The sequence below is a fragment of the Ictalurus punctatus genome, chromosome 14, assembly GCF_001660625.3.
Source record: "Ictalurus punctatus breed USDA103 chromosome 14, Coco_2.0, whole genome shotgun sequence".
Lineage (NCBI taxonomy): Eukaryota > Metazoa > Chordata > Actinopteri > Siluriformes > Ictaluridae > Ictalurus > Ictalurus punctatus.
In genome coordinates, this window is record NC_030429.2 from 24553176 (window position 1) to 24573772 (window position 20597).

Sequence of the window (20597 nt, forward strand, 5' to 3'; positions counted from 1 at the left end):
GAGCGGACGCGGCTGCCTCACAGGAAGAATCCGAGACGGCGGAATCCCGCCTTCGGTCACCAAACCTCTGACGGGCCGCTACGTGATAGACAAGCGGCATGTTCTTGTAAAAGCATGTTCTTCTAGCTCGCCCTGTCTTCGACGTTCCGAGAGAACGTCTCTTACGCGGAACACGTTTATCCGTCATCGCGAGTTACTCTAAAGAAACGGACATGTCGCACAGACTCATTTAACCTCTCAAACCAGGTGTTTCCTCTTCCTTGGTACCGTCGTGAATAATGTATAGGAGAGCGGCGATGAACCGGAATGCTACCGCCGCGTGCCGTAGGAAGATGATCAACCCTGTGCGTTTGTAACCGAAACTCTGCATCATCACAACACCTCGTAGTTGATGATTTCCCTACAGCGGCATGCTCGCCATGTGCTTCGTTTCTCACTCGTCTGACGTGGAAGGCGGAGAAGCGCAGTTCAGATTTTTGTTCGGCTTTAAAAATGTATACATGTAGGAATTTATACGGCTACACGTACCCGATTCGTTTAATCTCATCATTATTTATTCATCTTTTGAGCGGGTTTGCGCCGAGTCACGTCACGAATGGGTTTAATCCTCCAGGGACGCACCCGGAACGTCACGAGATCCACGTGGGTGTCGTTTACTCCGTATCAGAGTTTCCATGTTGGCGAGGACCCCGTTTTAGTTTTATCTGCCCCACGTGCCAGTTCTCAGATCCTCCGGAGATTTATTGTTGTATATTCTAGACTTCATTATTAGCCATGTTCCAGCTGTCGTTCGTTAGCGCCACACGTTCGGAGAGTCCCGGCGAGCACGCGTGGAAACCTGCGACGCCACCTTCTCTATAAAGATCTAAAGAAAAGAACCGTGACTTCTGCTGAGACAAAATACAGAGACTTGAAGCTTGACTCATTCTGTGTGTGTTGGTTTTTAAAAAAAAAAAGTGTGAAACAGGCTGCTGTTAACAAGTTTAGTTTGTAGAGTCGGAGTGCTTATCCTGGTGGAGTCGTTCTGCCGACGTGGGGAAGCACAGCGCTCGAGTTGAGCTTTCTACCTCATTTAACACCCCTGATACAGCTCTTCAGGAGGGAGAGGAGGTCAGAAACCCTGACTCAATCAACAGGAAGTTCTCTGTTTCTACTTGTTGGATGAGTGAAGTTACCAAAAAAACAAACAAACCCGAGACGAAACCCTGGTGTCGGTTATTTCAGCACTCTGCTGGACAGAAACGCCAGAGTGTATACGCCGCACGTCCTGGACGTCCGCGCTAGCACCTTCCCCAACCCTGCTTACGTTTGTGCTTCTTTTATTTTGTAAGTTTGTTGCACTTTTATGCCCTTTACGCTCTTCTACCACAGAGGCGAACAAAAATATCTTCAATATAGGCGACTAATATTTCCCTGTCGTCGTCGTAAAGAGACTTGAATGTTTTGGTCTTTGGTAAATGTATGAAGGACGCTGTGAAGTGCTTCCCTAACGTGGTCTCGGCCACTCCCCACCCACCAGTCGGCTCTCCCCTGTACGACCGCCACCAGACCCGGGAGGTTGAAGAGGATCGCTCGATTCCTCCAAGAGCCGCTGCGTCACAGGCCGGCGCGACGCACCCTGACGACCCCGCCCTCTCCCACACACCCGAGCTCACAGACGCACACGATCGCCTAGTGTCCCTGTTCTCGACGGAGGACAGTCAGTTAGTCCCTCCAGGATTTTGCGATCGCAGACATTACCTCAGAATCACGCAGGTTTTCCCTGAAGCGCGTGCAAACTAGATTTCTTTGTACAAGGAAGCTTGTGTGTATGACCATACACTCCTTAAATCTTCAGTTGCATTATGATTCCATTTAATAAAGATTTCATGCTCCTATTTGCTGTAGCAACTGTTGGACTGACTCCTATGTGACATAGTGTGTAAGAATACTGTGGCTTAAGTCTTTAATGTATGAAAACTGGCACGTTTAGAGCCTGTGTCTTTGTGTCTAATCTCTCTGTCTCTCTGTCTCTCTCTGTCTCTGCGTGTGCGCGCCTGTTTCCAGGAGAGTCCATGCGTCAGGCCTCGGGCGAGTTTGCCGAAGACCCCTGCTCCTCGGTGAAGAGAGGGAACATGGTGCGAGCGGCTCGCGCTCTCCTCTCAGCCGTCACACACCTGCTGGTGTTGGCCGACATGTCCGACGTCTACCTGCTCCTTCTACAGCTCAAACTGGTGATGTATACGCACACACACTCATTCTTTCTCTCTGATAGTAATGTTTAACTCGCAGTGTCATTAAGATTGAAATATAGGCAGCCCTCTCGACCCGGGCGTCTGCATCGGCTCAGCAGGTTCTCTCACACGGTCTTGCGTCGTCCCTTTTGAATTGGTCGTCACTACGGAAACGATAAAGCATCGGGACGGACGTGCTCAGAGCCGCTCTTTATCGGGGACGGATCGACACCCCCTGACCGGGGCATTCGCCAGCGCCGTGGTGTTGAAATAAAAATGTAATAATCTGAATAACCTTGGCTCTAAATGTCTCGCTGGCCTTTTACAAGGAGATCATCGTCGTCCTAATCATCACCGGTGTAGCAGAGGGAAGAGGTTTTTAGGAAAATGCAAGAGAAGAGTACTTCAGTTTCTCTGTGGCTGTTCATTCAGCTTTTTAGAGCAGAGGTTCATGGGATGCACGCGCGCTCATCTCGCCCAATAATCGTGTCGGGCGGCGGTGTTTTTTTTATTTTAATCCGGCGCTCTGATTTTCCAGCGGCGAGGCTCCGGTGCTCACAGGAAGGACCGTGGCCGAAGAGCTCCACACGTGGTGTTATCGGTCAGGTCTGGTCAGCGCCGTGGCCTCGACCCAGCCGGCGGATCCTGAACGCTTCTTTTTATAGCTCTGCCCTTTCCATTATCTCAGCCTCTCTTCAGCGTGCGTGTGGGAGCGAGACGGAAGACTGAAGGGTGTGTCACAGGGAACATGGCCACTTAACCCAAAGTGTTTTCACTCCCGGCAGAGCAAATATAACGAGGCACGCGCTCGGAGTCGGGTTTTTTTTTTTGGCCCGAGCCGAGTGGCACTGCTTTTCTCTTCTCTTCTCTCTGCCTGGGCGTTTTAGTGTCGCTAACACCACCCGTGGAGAACCGGTCCGAACCGGTGCACGTCAGTGCTGTATGACTCCAGTAAAAGCCTCATTACACTTTATACAAGCCTTCTCCCTCCTAATATGTAATAGTAAGGTGTTCTATAAGTCCAGCATCACAGAACTATAAAAAACAAATCGTTTCCTCAATACGCAAATTTATGTACAATTTTATTAACTTATTTATTTCTTTGTGTTTGTTGTTCCTGGCACTTACACATTTTATAGTCTTTAAAAATATAAAGTGTAAACGAAGGCGGATTTTTTGGGACCCGGTTTGTGGAGTGTGTCTCTCTCTCTCTCTCTCGGGTTAGATCTGATTCAATTTATTCACATTAGCGTGATGGGCCGTTGACGCAAACCAGATTAGCGTCACTGAGCTCCTCTGAAATTCGATAGCTATTGAATCACGGCGTGTCTGGTCCTTAATGCGGCGCGGACGTCGCCGCTCACGACCGCGGGCCGAGCGATTCCGCGACCTCGCCAAAACCCGCAAGACTTCTGCGAGGTGGCTCTTCTCTATCGAGTACTACCGAGTCTCTGAGCTCTCTCTAAGATCAGAGCAGTTTGTCATGGTAATAATGAACATGGTTACATTGCTCTACTCTCTCTCTGTTCATCAGTGTTTACACACGTTATCCCTTCGTGTAAAGTGTGTGTGTGTGTGTGCTGCGTGTTTATACCACAGCACTGATGAGCTCAGGATTCCGATTGGTCAGAAGTTTAAAACCGAGGCTGTTGAGGAAAGGACCGTTTATAGCTGCTGTAATGTAAGAGGACGCTAAGCGCTAAACGGTTAAAAAGCACACGGTCATTAGCAAAAAAAATAATAGTGACAGATCAGTGTGGTATAAGAGGAATTAAACTCTGGGACAGGCGGCTATGGGAAAATAATCGTCTCTGGGTCGGTAACGGAGGCTCTGCTTCATCACGCCATCTCATCGGTGATTAATTTCCTGGAACGGCATGCATACCAAGTGTTTCAGTAGGTATTAAAACACCGGGGTGTTTTCCTGCGTTGCTTGTAGATGCAGCAGCACCGTTCAGAGGATTTTCAAAACATTAGCGTCTCTGGCTTCCTCTAGCTGCCGGAGTATTTTGCCCCATTAATTCCTACTTTCATAAAAATTTCATACATTACACCAAAACTGCTGTTACACACCCGGCGCTATTGTCACATCCATGATATCGCAGGCAGGTCCAGTAATTACGCTCGTTATCTGAAGTTCCTTTTTCCTAAAACGTTTGCCTGCTTTTTGACTTTTTTTTTCCTTTCTTTTTTTTCTTTTCTTTTTTTTTTATAAAAGGGATTAGTGCCGCTAGCCGGGATGTGTTAAGTGGCACGCAGGACGCAGACGATTGTTTTTAGTTAAACTAGGCTACTCTGCATCACTCTGCGTCCCTGCGGAGGGCCATTAAGCACTGAAAACAGGGGCTTCCCGCCAACTTTACCAAACGGCCAGACGCCTTCAGGGAAACAACAGTCCGTGATGTGTGTTCTCGCCATCCATCTCTCTTAGTTTATCTTGGTTTATATCTGCCCGAATCCTCACGGGGCTGCTATCGGATTTAAACGCCGCTCCAGCACTGCGCTACCGTGTTCGTTTTTGTAATGACTCTCTTGTCCTGGCAGGTGGAGGAAAACTTGGCGAAGGTGCGTAACGCGGGGACGGAGCAGGATCTGGGCATCCAGTACAAAGCTCTGAAGCCCGAAGTGGACAAACTCAACATGATGGCCGCCAAGAGACAGCAGGTATGGTTTGTCTTCAGCAGTCCGAGCTCCGGATACTTCTGGGCTTGTTTTGGGTGGGGGCGGGGCTTATCACAAACTTGCTTAGTCATCGTGCAGATTATTTCTAGCCACGAAGGATGTTTTTCGCAGCGTTCACTATACGTTTGTGGTGTTTTCAGTGCTATGAAACGGCCCTTTCCCCCGGCATCAGGAAAGTAGAAGCAGGAAACGTGACCCGTTAAGTGAATCGCTGCTGTGTCTCCGGGGCCGAGCGCGGTACGGTCGAAGCGAACCCCAGTGCACCATCCTGTGGTTCTCTGGACCGCGTCCAGGCTCGAAAGCAGATTTCACACTCGTCTACTCGCGTCAAATCCCGCGCTCGAATGGGACACGCGTCAAAACGGCCGCAAACTGTGTTGTGACAATATCTGCTTTCTTACCCTTTGTGATGTGACGTGCGTGTTCTCAAAGAGACGGACACAGAATAGAGGATAGACAGGCAACTAAATCAGCAGATCTAATCACGTTCTGGGCGTTTAGTCATCAAACTGCAGCCTATAAGCATGAGTAATCTCCTTAGAGCCTGTAGAGAGAGAGCGAGAGAGGTGGGGGAATGAGAACCACGCTCGGGGCAACCAGAGTGACGCAACCCGTTACCGATGCAAGAATTTATCCGTGTGTTCCGCGACTCGAGTCGTCTGTAGTCAGCGCTCGTACCTTTCTGAATGAGCGTTCCACGTGGCATCACCTTGCATCAGAAGAAGTGCTGAGATCAACCAGAGTGCGCTAATTAACACCGCTAATTATTATTTCACCAATCGGGCGTCGAGCAAAGCGGCGTGTTCGATTCTTATTATCGCCTTTCTTCGCGGGCGGAACACGGCGTCGCTGGGTCTGTAATTAAGCTGGTCATTTGCTGGATGCTGCAGTCTGACTGCTCCTGCGAAATTGATTCATTTATCAACACGGCAACACCGGTGTGCGTGCGTGCGTGCGTGTGTGCTTTCAGCTTGCTGGAGTTACACAATTACTTTTAAATCCTAGTCGCAGAGAGCTTGGGCTGCTCCTTACAGCATGCATTTACAGAAGGAAAAATTTATAGAGTACTTAATAATAATAATAATATTATTATTATTATTATTATTATTATTATTATTATTAATAATAATAATAATAATAATAATAATAATAATAATAATAATAATAATAAACAATACTGCTAAAACTTCCCATAAAATCAGCAATACCACCAAAAAATACTATCAGTAATGCTGAAAACAATACTATTACTAAAAATACTAATAACAGCAATAATACTTCTACCAAGATTAATAATACTTAAACAATAACACCACTACTTCTACAAGTACTAACTGCAACGCTACTGAAATACTAATAACAAAATGCTAACTGCAGTACTACTAAACACTACTGAAATACTAATAATGAAATGCTAACTGCAGTACTACTGAACACTACTGAAATACTAACGAAATGCTAACTGCAGTACTACTGAACACTACTGAGATACTAATAACGAAATGCTAACTGCAGTACTACTGAACACTACTGAAATACTAACGAAATGCTAACTGCAGTACTACTGAACACTACTGAGATACTAATAACGAAATGCTAACTGCAGTACTACTAAACACTACTGAAATACTAATAACGAAATGCTAACTGCAGTACTACTGAACACTACTGAAATACTAATAACGAAATGCTAACTGCAGTACTACTGAACACTACTGAAATACTAACGAAATGCTAACTGCAGTACTACTGAACACTACTGAGATACTAATAACGAAATGCTAACTGCAGTACTACTGAACACTACTGAAATACTAACGAAATGCTAACTGCAGTACTACTAAACACTACTGAGATACTAATAACGAAATGCTAACTGCAGTACTACTAAACACTACTGAAATACTAATAACGAAATGCTAACTGCAGTACTACTGAACACTACTGAAATACTAATAACGAAATGCTAACTGCAGTACTACTGAACACTACTGAAATACTAATAACGAAATGCTAACTGCAGTACTACTGAACACTACTGAAATACTAACGAAATGCTAACTGCAGTACTACTGAACACTACTGAGATACTAATAACGAAATGCTAACTGCAGTACTACTGAACACTACTGAAATACTAACGAAATGCTAACTGCAGTACTACTAAACACTACTGAGATACTACTAAACGCTACTGAGATACTAATAACGAAATGCTAACTGCAGTACTACTAAACACTACTGAGATACTAATAACGAAATGCTAACTGCAGTACTACTAAACACTACTGAAATACTAATAACGAAATGCTAACTGCAGTACTACTGAACGCTACTGAGATACTAATAACGAAATGCTAACTGCAGTACTACTAAACACTACTAAATACTAACGAAATGCTAACTGCAGTACTACTAAACACTACTGAAATACTAATAACGAAATGCTAACTGCAGTACTACTGAACACTACTGAAATACTAACGAAATGCTAACTGCAGTACTACTGAACACTACTGAAATACTAATAACGAAATGCTAACTGCAGTACTACTGAACACTACTGAAATACTAACGAAATGCTAACTGCAGTACTACTGAACACTACTGAGATACTAATAACGAAATGCTAACTGCAGTACTACTGAACACTACTGAAATACTAACGAAATGCTAACTGCAGTACTACTAAACACTACTGAGATACTACTAAACGCTACTGAGATACTAATAACGAAATGCTAACTGCAGTACTACTAAACACTACTGAGATACTAATAACGAAATGCTAACTGCAGTACTACTAAACACTACTGAAATACTAATAACGAAATGCTAACTGCAGTACTACTGAACGCTACTGAGATACTAATAACGAAATGCTAACTGCAGTACTACTAAACACTACTAAATACTAACGAAATGCTAACTGCAGTACTACTGAACACTACTGAAATACTAACGAAATGCTAACTGCAGTACTACTGAACACTACTGAAATACTAACGAAATGCTAACTGCAGTACTACTAAACACTACTGAGATACTACTAAACGCTACTGAGATACTAATAACGAAATGCTAACTGCAGTACTACTAAACACTACTGAGATACTAATAACGAAATGCTAACTGCAGTACTACTGAACGCTACTGAGATACTAATAACGAAATGCTAACTGCAGTACTACTAAACACTACTAAATACTAATAACGAAATGCTAACTGCAGTACTACTAAACGCTACTGAGATACTAATAACGAAATGCTAACTGCAGTACTACTAAACACTACTGAGATACTAATAACGAAATGCTAACTGCAGTACTACTGAACGCTACTGAGATACTAATAACGAAATGCTAACTGCAGTACTACTAAACACTACTAAATACTAATAACGAAATGCTAACTGCAGTACTACTAAACACTACTGAAATACTAATAACGAAATGCTAACTGCAGTACTACTAAACACTACTGAGATACTAATAACGAAATGCTAACTGCAGTACTACTAAACACTACTAAATACTAATAACGAAATGCTAACTGCAGTACTACTAAACACTACTGAGATACTAATAACGAAATGCTAACTGCAGTACTACTAAACACTACTGAGATACTAATAACGAAATGCTAACTGCAGTACTACTAAACACTACTGAGATACTAATAACGAAATGCTAACTGCAGTACTACTAAACACTACTAAATACTAATAACGAAATGCTAACTGCAGTACTACTAAACACTACTGAAATACTAACGAAATGCTAACTGCAGTACTACTAAACACTACTGAAATACTAATAACGAAATGCTAACTGCAGTACTACTAAACACTACTGAAATACTAATAACGAAATACTAACTGCAGTACTACTAAACACTACTAAATACTAATAACGAAATGCTAACTGCAGTACTACTAAACACTACTGAGATACTAATAACGAAATGCTAACTGCAGTACTACTAAACACTACTGAGATACTAATAACGAAATGCTAACTGCAGTACTACTAAACACTACTGAAATACTAACGAAATGCTAACTGCAGTACTACTAAACACTACTGAGATACTAATAACGAAATGCTAACTGCAGTACTACTAAACACTACTGAAATACTAATAACGAAATGCTAACTGCAGTACTACTAAACACTACTGAAATACTAATAACGAAATGCTAACTGCAGTACTACTGAACACTACTGAAATACTAATAACGAAATGCTAACTGCAGTACTACTGAACACTACTGAAATACTAATAACGAAATGCTAACTGCAGTACTACTGAACACTACTGAAATACTAATAACGAAATGCTAACTGCAGTACTACTGAACACTACTAAATACTAATAACGAAATGCTAACTGCAGTACTACTGAACACTACTGAGATACTAATAACGAAATGCTAACTGCAGTACTACTGAACACTACTGAGATACTAATAACGAAATGCTAACTGCAGTACTACTAAACACTACTGAAATACTAATAACGAAATGCTAACTGCAGTACTACTGAACACTACTGAAATACTAACGAAATGCTAACTGCAGTACTACTGAACACTACTGAAATACTAACGAAATGCTAACTGCAGTACTACTAAACACTACTGAGATACTAATAACGAAATGCTAACTGCAGTACTACTAAACACTACTGAAATACTAATAACGAAATGCTAACTGCAGTACTACTAAACACTACTGAAATACTAATAACGAAATGCTAACTGCAGTACTACTGAACACTACTGAAATACTAATAACGAAATGCTAACTGCAGTACTACTGAACACTACTGAAATACTAATAACGAAATGCTAACTGCAGTACTACTGAACACTACTGAAATACTAATAACGAAATGCTAACTGCAGTACTACTGAACACTACTAAATACTAATAACGAAATGCTAACTGCAGTACTACTGAACACTACTGAGATACTAATAACGAAATGCTAACTGCAGTACTACTGAACACTACTGAGATACTAATAACGAAATGCTAACTGCAGTACTACTAAACACTACTGAAATACTAATAACGAAATGCTAACTGCAGTACTACTGAACACTACTGAAATACTAACGAAATGCTAACTGCAGTACTACTGAACACTACTGAGATACTAATAACGAAATGCTAACTGCAGTACTACTGAACACTACTGAGATACTAATAACGAAATGCTAACTGCAGTACTACTAAACACTACTGAAATACTAATAACGAAATGCTAACTGCAGTACTACTGAACACTACTGAAATACTAACGAAATGCTAACTGCAGTACTACTGAACACTACTGAGATACTAATAACAAAATGCTAACTGCAGTACTACTAAACACTACTGAGATACTAATAACGAAATGCTAACTGCAGTACTACTAAACACTACTGAGATACTAATAACGAAATGCTAACTGCAGTACTACTAAACACTACTGAAATACTAATAACGAAATGCTAACTGCAGTACTACTGAACACTACTGAAATACTAACGAAATGCTAACTGCAGTACTACTGAACACTACTGAGATACTAATAACGAAATGCTAACTGCAGTACTACTAAACACTACTAAATACTAACGAAATGCTAACTGCAGTACTACTGAACACTACTGAAATACTAATAACGAAATGCTAACTGCAGTACTACTGAACACTACTGAAATACTAATAACGAAATGCTAACTGCAGTACTACTAAACACTACTGAAATACTAATAACGAAATGCTAACTGCAGTACTACTAAACACTACTGAAATACTAATAACGAAATGCTAACTGCAGTACTACTAAACACTACTAAATACTAATAACGAAATGCTAACTGCAGTACTACTAAACACTACTGAAATACTAATAACGAAATGCTAACTGCAGTACTACTGAACACTACTGAAATACTAACGAAATGCTAACTGCAGTACTACTAAACACTACTGAAATACTAATAACGAAATGCTAACTGCAGTACTACTAAACACTACTGAAATACTAATAACGAAATGCTAACTGCAGTACTACTGAACACTACTGAAATACTAACGAAATGCTAACTGCAGTACTACTAAACACTACTGAGATACTAATAACGAAATGCTAACTGCAGTACTACTAAACACTACTGAAATACTAATAACGAAATGCTAACTGCAGTACTACTAAACGCTACTGAAATACTAATAACGAAATGCTAACTGCAGTACTACTGAACGCTACTGAGATACTAATAACGAAATGCTAACTGCAGTACTACTGAACACTACTGAAATACTAATAATGGCAATAACAATGCTACTACTCAAATGCTTATCACAGCAGTACTACTAAAATATATTTAAAATATAAACTTTAGTAGTAACGGTACTACAACTGAAATAAATACAGCTGATAATACAGCTGAAACCGTATAACACTGCTAATAATTTAATACTGATAATGACAGTAATGCTGAAACCTGTTCTACTGCTACTAGTTGTAACAGTTTTCATTAACAAATGTATTTATTATTATTATTATTATTATTATTATTATTATTATTATTATTATTGTTGTTATTATTATTGAACACTTTCCATAACCTGTGTCTTTTTTGAATATTTGAAGTGTCTTCTATATGTTAAAAGGTTAGCATTAGTCCCCTAACAAAAGTATACCAGTGACGTTCTGTCGAAGTCCTGACGCACGTTCCGAGAAGGTTTCAGCTTCTCCTCTGTACTTGTATAAACCGTGTCGGTCGGCGTGAGAAATCGCTGAAGTTGACGTTCATACGCTGAGCACTTCCTGTCTCCCGTGTGAATAAATGTCATCGACCCGAGGAGAAACACTCTCTCTCTCCTCGTAGCGCCGCGTAACCCTGCCCTCTCGCCACCGCGTCCGAATATCGAGCGCCGGATCTCGCACCCTGAAAATTCAGAAGTCGCGCGGTGTCACGTGACGCGGATATACAGCGTAGTGGATTAAATAAACGAACCGGGTTTTATTTAAATGGGGAAGTTTTTGATATTGCGTCATCGTGAGTCGTCCCGTCCCGTCTCCCCCCCCAAGGTAGCTAAATAAATAAATAAATAGCACTCGTCCTGTCTGAGCAGTACACAACTGGAGGCTAATTAACGCTGCTTCTTCAAGTTAACGCGGTTTTGGAAGGAATCTGAGCAGCGTTCTAATACTGGAGCGGAAATGTAGCCGTGATGAGTAAAGAGCCGAACGGGGCGTTTTCATTTAGAGGTGAATGCCGCGCGCCGTATAAATGCGGCTGCGTATACGGCGTCGTATTCAAATGGGACAACAGCCCAGGTTTTACGTATTAGCTGATGGAAACGAAAGCGGGATAAAACTACAGCGTGCTGCTGAACACTAATGGCCTGATTGTGTGAGGCTTTTAAGAGCGAGAGTAACCTTTTTATGTAGGTCGGTCACAAGGACCTCCATCAAATCTAAATGCATGCTGTTAGTATGGCAAGTCCAGGTCACAGCAACTCTTCATTCTCCATTAAGCACAAACACATGCAGGCGTCAGGGCTCGTGTGCGACGTGCTTATTATTTATTTATTTATTTATTTGTATGAATGCAGAGGGGTGAAGAAATGTTAGGCCTTGGTCTGTACTCGCAAAGAACCACAAGAAGCAGCTCACACGCCGCCTGTGAACTACGAAACTTATCAAGTGAAATCTCAGTCACAAACCTCCTGTATTTATAAAATCGTGGTTTTCGATGCCGCGAGTAAGAGGGTTATTTAGGAATGCACAGTGTGGGAGGGCAAATGGCGAGCACACAGGGTTAACTGTTAACCCCGGGTAAAGGTATGAGCGGTGTGAAACGAGAGAACCCAGGATTCTGTTTACCCGGGGTGAAGCGTTTCCAGTGTGCGAAGCCCATTAGTGTTATTAAGGTCACCGGGGTTCGGTGTGTGACGTGTAACGTTGAGACTGTTCTGCACGTCATGTAGGAGCTGAAGGACGTGCAGCACAAGGAGCAGATGGCGGCGGCGCGCGGCGTGCTGCAGAGAAACGTTCCCCTGCTGTACACGGCGTCCCGCGCCTGCCTGCAGCACCCGGACGTGGCCGCCTACAAGGCCAACCGGGAGCTCATCTACAAGCAGCTGCAGCAGGCCGTCTCGGGGATCTCCAACACGGCTCAGGGCGTCAGCACCGAGGACTCCAGCCTGGGCCAGCACACCGGGCCGGGAGAGCTCGCCGGCGCGCTCAACAACTTCGACGTGAGTATGGGGGGGATCAGGGTGTATGCACATCGTTGTATAACTTCATGGATGTGTATCTAATGTTTGGGGGGGGGAATGCGACAGAGGATCTTGTGGCGTTCGCGTCTTCGTGCAGGATTTCTAATGCGTGGCACACTAGCAGCGTAGGATTGATGAGAGCGTGACGCGCGCACACAGACACACCAGGCGGCACAGCCGGTTTCTCCTTTGTTTACACACCACAGCTCCGACAGCCTCGGCACGATGGGGGAACACGATATTTCATGAAGGAATTGGATTAAATCCATGTGTTAAACAAATCCAAATCCAAAGGGGGGTGAAGACGTTTTGGAGACGTGTTAATCCTCAGGTGTCCAGGAGGAGAGAGGAACGCCATTGTAGCTTGACCTGTGTATGTTTATAAAGCTGAAAAAAGCAACCCTCGGGTCACGATTTCAATCATGATGTGATGCTGTAGAGTATATCGAAAGGCCTTGGTCTTTTATTTATTTATTTATTTATTTATTTATTTATCTCGTCCCTCTTTTCTGGAACATTCGCGAAGACTCAATCGTCAGCTTGCTGTTTTAAAGTGCACGTTCACTTTCCTTTCACCGTCAGCGCTGACTCCTCCAGCTACCTGATTATTTTATTTCACTTTATTTATTTATTTATTTATTTATTTATTCACGGCGTACGTCTTCTCTTGATACTCGGTTTGGCGAGGAAGACTGCGTGTCTGGTTTTTATGTACTTTAATCTTACACAGAGTGTTCCGATGCGTGAAAAGACACGTTTAGGCGACGCGCGTAAATTGAGCCGTGTTGCCAAACCGTTGATCCGGTACTGGAACACTGGCGCGTGCGAGCTGCTCGCGTGCTCGCGTGTTTACAGACCGTGTGTAGTTTTTGCGGTAATTAGGCAGCTCATCATCTCCTTTCTTGTGTGTGCACCGAGATAATCCACTGCTCTGACTGGATCTTCACACTTATCTCCTAATTACTTCTTATTGAGGTTTTTTTTGTTTTAAGCAAACAATGTGCGATTGTTGGATGGATCCCTGGAACAGTACATGCAGGTGGTTCGATGTTTGATGGAGATGTTTGTTATTATTTTTGAAGCGTTTATAATTACTAGTTACGACCAGCGTGGCCAGACATGAATCGACTCGCTCGCTCGCTCGTCATTGAAGTACTCCATGAAGAGGACGTGTTCAACACGTTTCACAAATTCAGACGCTCACTCGCCAGGAGACGAGAGCAGCCGTCTCCTCCATGACCTGTGCAGGAGGTGTGGCCTATATTTCGTAGGTGGAAGCGTGCAGGTGATCTGGTTGAGAATGTTATTCATATTAGGTTAATGTTTTCGGTACTCTTTATAGCCCCTCAAGGGCTTTTGCGATTGATTGAGATTTTTGTAGGTATGTACTGTTTACCAGCAGTCTGTTTGCTATATTATATACAGTATATAGTCATCGTGTACCGTACACGATGACTATATACTGTATTACACACACACACACACACACACACACACACACACACACACACACACACACACACATCACCCAGCCTTACAGTCGGCTCGGTCGGTAAGCAGGTAGTTTCTGTGCACGTCGTGCTGTAGAGCAGCAGGAAGTGTCCGTGGTCCTGAGGGAGCATTAGACCCACCTCTGTCTATGACTAGCGCACTCCTGACACTCTTCAGGCCTTATCCGTGTCCGTCTCCACGCACCCCGTGTCTGAACACTTCATCGCTGCGTCCCGATTTACTGCCTCCTGGCCACTTTCTACACTTCTCTTTTTTTATTTTTATTTTTTATTTATTTATTTATTTATTTTTAAACGGTTATTATTCCTCAGTGAGTATCTCAGGCCTTCTACAGATAAGCCCAGCTCCAACAGCCTGCCTAATCTGTTACATCCCTAATTAGTCCCTGTCCGTTCGCGAGCAGTATCTCTGACCGAGGATGGATGGAGCCTTTCTGTCGAGACGGATGAAGCTCTTAATTGGGAGCGCGCAGCGCGAGCCGGTTTGAGCCGGCGTGCTCGCCGTCAGACCCGCGGGTTCTCTGGAGTGCTCTCGGGAGTGTGGACACATCTGCAAATCAGACTCCCCTTTCCTGCTGTGGATGGAGGACATATGGGAGATGAGTGCTGATCCTGTCTGTCTGTCTTCTCTCTCATTTTCCCTCTCTCTCCCTCTTTTCCCTTTCTCTCTCTTCTCCTTTCTCTCCTTTTCTCCTTCCTTCCCTCCCTTCTCCCTCTCTCTCCCTCCCTTCTTTCCCTCCCTTCTCCCTCTCTCTCCCTCCCTCTCTCTCCCTCCCTCTCTCTCCCTCCCTTCTCCCTCTCCCTTCTCCCTCTCTCTCCCTCCCTCTCTCTCCCTCCCTTCTCCCTCTCTCTCCCTCCCTTCTCCCTCTCTTCTCCCTCTCTTTTCTCCCTCTCTTCTCCCTCTCTTTCCTCCTTTTCTCCTTCCTTCCCTCCCTTCTCTCTCTCTCTCTCTCCCTCCCTCTCTCTCCCTCCCTTCTCCCTCTCTCTCCCTCCCTTCTCCCTCTCTCTCCCTCCCTTCTCCCTCTCTCTCCCTCCCTTCTCCCTCTTTCCCTCCCTTCTCCCTCTCTCTACCTCTCTTTCCCTCCCTCCCTTCTCCCTCCCTCTCCCTCCCTTCTTTCCCTCCCTCTCCCTCCCTCCTTTCCCTCCCTCCCTTCTCCCTCTCTCTCCCTCCCTTCTCCCTCTCTCCCTCCCTCCTTTCCCTCCCTTCTCCCTCTCTTTCCTCCTTTCTCCCCCTTTTCTCTCTTGCTGTCTCTCTCCTCACTCTGTGTGTGTGTGTGTGTGTGTGTGTGTGTGTGTGTGTGTGTGTGTGTGTGTGTGTGTGTGTGTGTGTGTGTGTGTGTGTGTGTGTGAGACCAGTGAACATGTGGTGAAGATATTGTCCAGCATGAGCCCTTGGTGTTGTGCGGTAGTGAAGTACTCGGTGAGGGTTTGGTGTGATGAAGCGGAGTTACCAGTGTCCACCCTGAAGTGGATTATTTTCCTGCGACGGCGCACGTTTTGCACGTGCCGCAGCAAACGGGTCACATTTAATAACGAATTGTATTAAAGATCGATTCATCGATCAGTGTAACGTCGTGAAGCGTCCCGGAAACGAGTCGTCACTCGGTATGATCGGCCGTTCTCTCCCCAGCCGTTCTGTGTTTCTCTCCTGAAGTTAATAATGCGCCAGTGAAGAAAACGACCCGCGGCCTGTGTCGCGTTAGCAAGAAACCAGATATCACTGCTGGTCGATAGGACGGAGGAATCATCTCCCACTTCTCTGAGGCGTTTCTGTGACGCGCAGTGTGGATGATATTACAGCCTTATTCACAACTTCCCAGCAGTGCAGTGCTGATCTCATTAAAAAGAGATCCTGTTCAATTACAACCATGTTTTCTTTTTTGGAAAAAATAAGGGGGAAATTTTTTTTTTTTTTTTTTTTTTTTTTTTTTTTTAAATAAATCACGAGTTTGTAATTCTTTATTTAAAAAAAGATTTACAGTATCATGAAACATTGTGAGAACGCGTCATGTTATCAGTATTCTCTTATCCTGTCGCACGGACTTGGTGGAAACAAACTCCTGTCTCCTCCCACAGTGGGACGTCTTATTAACACTGGAGGCTCCTTCCAAAAACCTTACATAACCGAACATAACACAAGATGAGTTTATGTTTTTCTAGGTGAAATAACAGCGTCGCGTGGAACGTCGCCGAGCGTCCGCGGTCACGCGCGAGGTCGGTGTGAATCGACGAGCTGTTGCTATAGAAACGAGAAGGTACCTGGGCGAGCGCGTTTCATATAAAGCTGCGCGATGTTCCGAGCTGCTGTTCTAGGAAAGGGATCGACACCTTCCGACCAGACGGGTTTAAAACTTCATCAGCGCTGTCGTGTGTGTGTGTGTGTGTGTGTGTGTGTGTGTGTGTGTGTGTGAGATGATTTAACACAAGATGGTAGTCACGCAGGTGCACCTACATGACTCATTTCGTTTCTGCCTCTCCTTCGGTGTCTCGCTCGGCTTCAGGACCGCGGCTTGTTTGCTTCGTCTCCCCGTCATTCAAACTTCCCCTCACTCCTTCTCTCTCTCTCACACACTGCAATTATCCCCATCGCTCCAAAACAAGTGTGTTCCTTTTCTTTTTTTCCTCCTCGCTCTCTCTCTCTCTCTCTCTCTCTCTCTCTCTCTCTCTCTCTCTCTCTCTCTCTCTCTCTCTCTCTCTCTCTCTCTCGCCATCTTTTTGTCAGTGGCTTAGAAGGCTCCAACTGTTTCGGCTGTCAAGGGATTAATCACCCGTGTGTGTGTGTGGCGTCTGTTTTAGACCTCATTCTTGCTGTCAGGCAGCACTCAGCGGGTCTCTGGAGGGGATAATGACCCCCTGACGAGGGCCTGGATGAGTCTGATGCAGTCTCGAACCCCCCTGAGACTCCACGCTCAATTCCTGCCCCGATTTCAGTTTTACATGCCAAGAACATGCTCTCATCGAGTGCTCCACAGGTCACCGCCCCGGGCACTTCCCACACGGGAACATCTACGCTTTAGACACATACTGTTCGTGACCCCGTTGCCACGGCGATACTCGTGAACGACATGCAGCACTTCTGGAAGCTCTGCACAAGGCAGGATTTGGGTCCAATGTGTATAAATGAAAAACCCTGCATTCCCTCTCCCTCTGTATTTTCTTTTTGCTGTGGAGGGGCGGAGCTTAGCCTGCCTTTTATCCAGCTTTTATCCCAACTTTTCAGACCCCCCCCCCCCCCCCCCCCCCCCCAATTTACATCATTCGTATGCGCATGTTTTTAGGACGTGGGGTATTGTAGCTCTGCTCAGAGTGTTCGTAATGTCCGATCTTAAAGTCATTAAAGCATCACGACCCACATCACCCGTTCAGGTCGGGGTTTTGTTCACGGAGACGTGACGTCTCGCGCTCCGAATTTATGCGTCTAGTTCCTCGGCAGTGAATTTACAGAGAACAGCTTTTTTCCCGACGCGGATTCGAGACGGGTTTTATTATGGGGTTAGAATTGTTTCGGAATTCCAAATAACTAGATCCGCAAATGAATATAGTGAGATTTTTACAAAAATGCGTTTGTGGATCATCTATTTATTTGGAATTATGAATAAATTCTAAGCCCATCATTTTATTTCCCTAGTCTTCCCTGGTCAGAAATTCTCTCATCGCCCCCTGCTGGTGACCCATGTTTTTTTTTTTTTGTGGATGAAATTGATCAATTTATTAAAAAAAAAAAAAAACAATTTGTAATTTTGACTTTTGGGAATGGAAAATGATGGAAAGCTGACTGGATGGGAATGCTTGTTTTATAAGAATATGGTAGAACTGTGTTTCTCGGTCAGGATGTTGCTGGTGATTCGGGATGAACGGGTTGGAGGAGGAGCATGTATTTTTCCGAGCTCCACACCACACCAAAACGAGGTCCTTCTGCAGGTACTAATCATCTCCGACTCCCCCAGGGTCCGTAAAGGCTGGAGGGTAGATTAGATTTAAAACACGAGTTCCTTTCGGGTCATTGGTGGGAGGGAAAACATTTAAGCACACTGTATTTAAAAAAGGGGAAAAAAGGCAGTGAAAACCCTGATGTGATGAAATTCAGACCGGGCTTCGTGTGTGCAGTGATGACTCTGCAGTAGCGCACGGGAATTAGCCTGGGTATAAAGTGATGGTCCTGGATAGAGCTGCCTTAATGGGGTAATCTAGTACTTAATTGCACGTGAGGTGAACCTTTTTTGTTTTTTTGCCATCCTGATCGATATTTTTCTTCTTACTGCCTCTCTCTCTCTCTCTCTCTCTCTCTCTCTCTCTCTCTCTCTCTCTCTCTCTCTCTCTCTCTCGTATCGATTCTCGTGCTGTGTTCAGTGATTGTCCTCGGTTCCCCTCCGCACTGTTCTGGGCGAGTTTATAAAATCAGGGTCCCGGACCGCGTCCGCTAACGATGGCAGTCCGCGACGGCGTGACCCTCTTGCTCTTCTCGTCCGTCTCCGTGGAGATCTTTTTGCTCGTCTGCGTTTTCGAGCCGCAGTCCTAGTCGAGGTCTGTTAATCTGCCGCGAGAGCCGTTTAGCGCAGTAGAAGTCACCGTGCCGCAGCTGGCAGCTCTTAAAGCGCCGTCTTAATAGCTTATCGTCCCGTAGCTCGAGCGGCTTCCCAAATCTCCAAGCTGTCACGCCTATTTTATTTATTTATTTATTTATTTATTTATTTATTTATTTATCATTCACTATGCAGTGAAGTGTTGAGTGATGAAAAGAAGCTGTGTTTGTCGTTTCTGCTTCTGAGGATCAGGGAGGTAGCGTCTGTAAATGTGTGTGTGTGTGTGTGTGGGGGGGGGGTGTATTTATTTATTTATTTATTTATTTATTTATTTATTTATTTATTTATTTATTTATTTAGATACAGTAGCACAGTTGGGTAAAGATCTCGCACAGCAACGTCCTCGATGGGGAAAACACCACGCTAACTGTAGCAGGTTTGCCAGGCGAATATTTTGGCGTTTAGGAACGTCTTAACGTCATCTTCACGGAACGCGGAGAACGCGTCGAGTGAAAGCGGCTCTGAAAAATAGATTCGGTTAGAAATCCCGTTCCCGAGGCGGAGCGCGACGAAGGCACGGTGACGCGGCGATGAAATTTAGAGATTGTGCTGAATCGCGTTTACAGGGCACTCTTTGGGATATCGTGGACGTTTTAATAGCATTTAATTAATTAATTAATTTAATGAATGAATCCTCCTGGTTTTTGGAAACGGCTGATTTGATGTCGAGCGTTCTGTTTTGAATATCGAGCTAAAAACTGAACGTTATAGGTAGTGCATTATTATTGTTAAATCTTTGAACCCAAGATGTCTGTTTTTCTGCGTTTCAGTGCGGATTTATATTTAGACGTCCAATAGAAGTATCAGACTTGGGTTTTTGAAAGGGTTCTTATTGATTTTGTTTTTGAACGCGCTGCTGTTTCTTCTGGGAGTTTGTTACCCAGCGCCCACGTGGTGACGCGTCTCTCAGACGCCTTCAGATATCATCCGTGTTGCGTTTCATTTCTTCAGATTATTATTATTATTATTATTATTATTATTATTATTTGTCGTTTTTAATCTTTGCGAAGCTAGCTCAAATTCCCCATTTAAAAAAAAAAAAAAAAAAAAAAAAAAAAAAAAAAAAACCTCACGCTTTCTTCATCCGCACGCAGGTGACCACGAGTAGATGAGAGGGGCTGTAATTATCCCCTTAGCGGCGTTTCTGTGCCGGATGAGGTGTAATCTGTAGGAGGACGCGAGTGAATGAATGAAGAGCATGATTGCAGTGAAACCTTCAGAGACGTGCTCCACCCACAGTCCTCCTGTAACGAGCGCACGCTCTCATTCAGACTCGCCGCACGCGCTGAACGAGACACGGTTCATCATCCACCGCTGGGGGTG

At 44.1% G+C, this 20597-nt stretch overlaps 1 protein-coding gene across 3 annotated transcripts in view; it reads left to right on the plus strand.

The window, feature by feature from the left end:
• The window catches only part of ctnna1 (catenin (cadherin-associated protein), alpha 1), a 110947-nt gene that overhangs the window by 10531 nt on the left and 79819 nt on the right, over nucleotides 1-20597 (plus strand). For all 3 annotated transcript variants that reach the window (XM_017484893.3, XM_017484892.3, XM_017484894.3), the window contains exons 4-6: nucleotides 2047-2213; nucleotides 4758-4877; nucleotides 12890-13159. In XM_017484893.3, the coding sequence (XP_017340382.1) occupies nucleotides 2047-2213; nucleotides 4758-4877; nucleotides 12890-13159 (557 nt within the window). The remainder of the gene's footprint in view (nucleotides 1-2046; nucleotides 2214-4757; nucleotides 4878-12889; nucleotides 13160-20597) is intronic.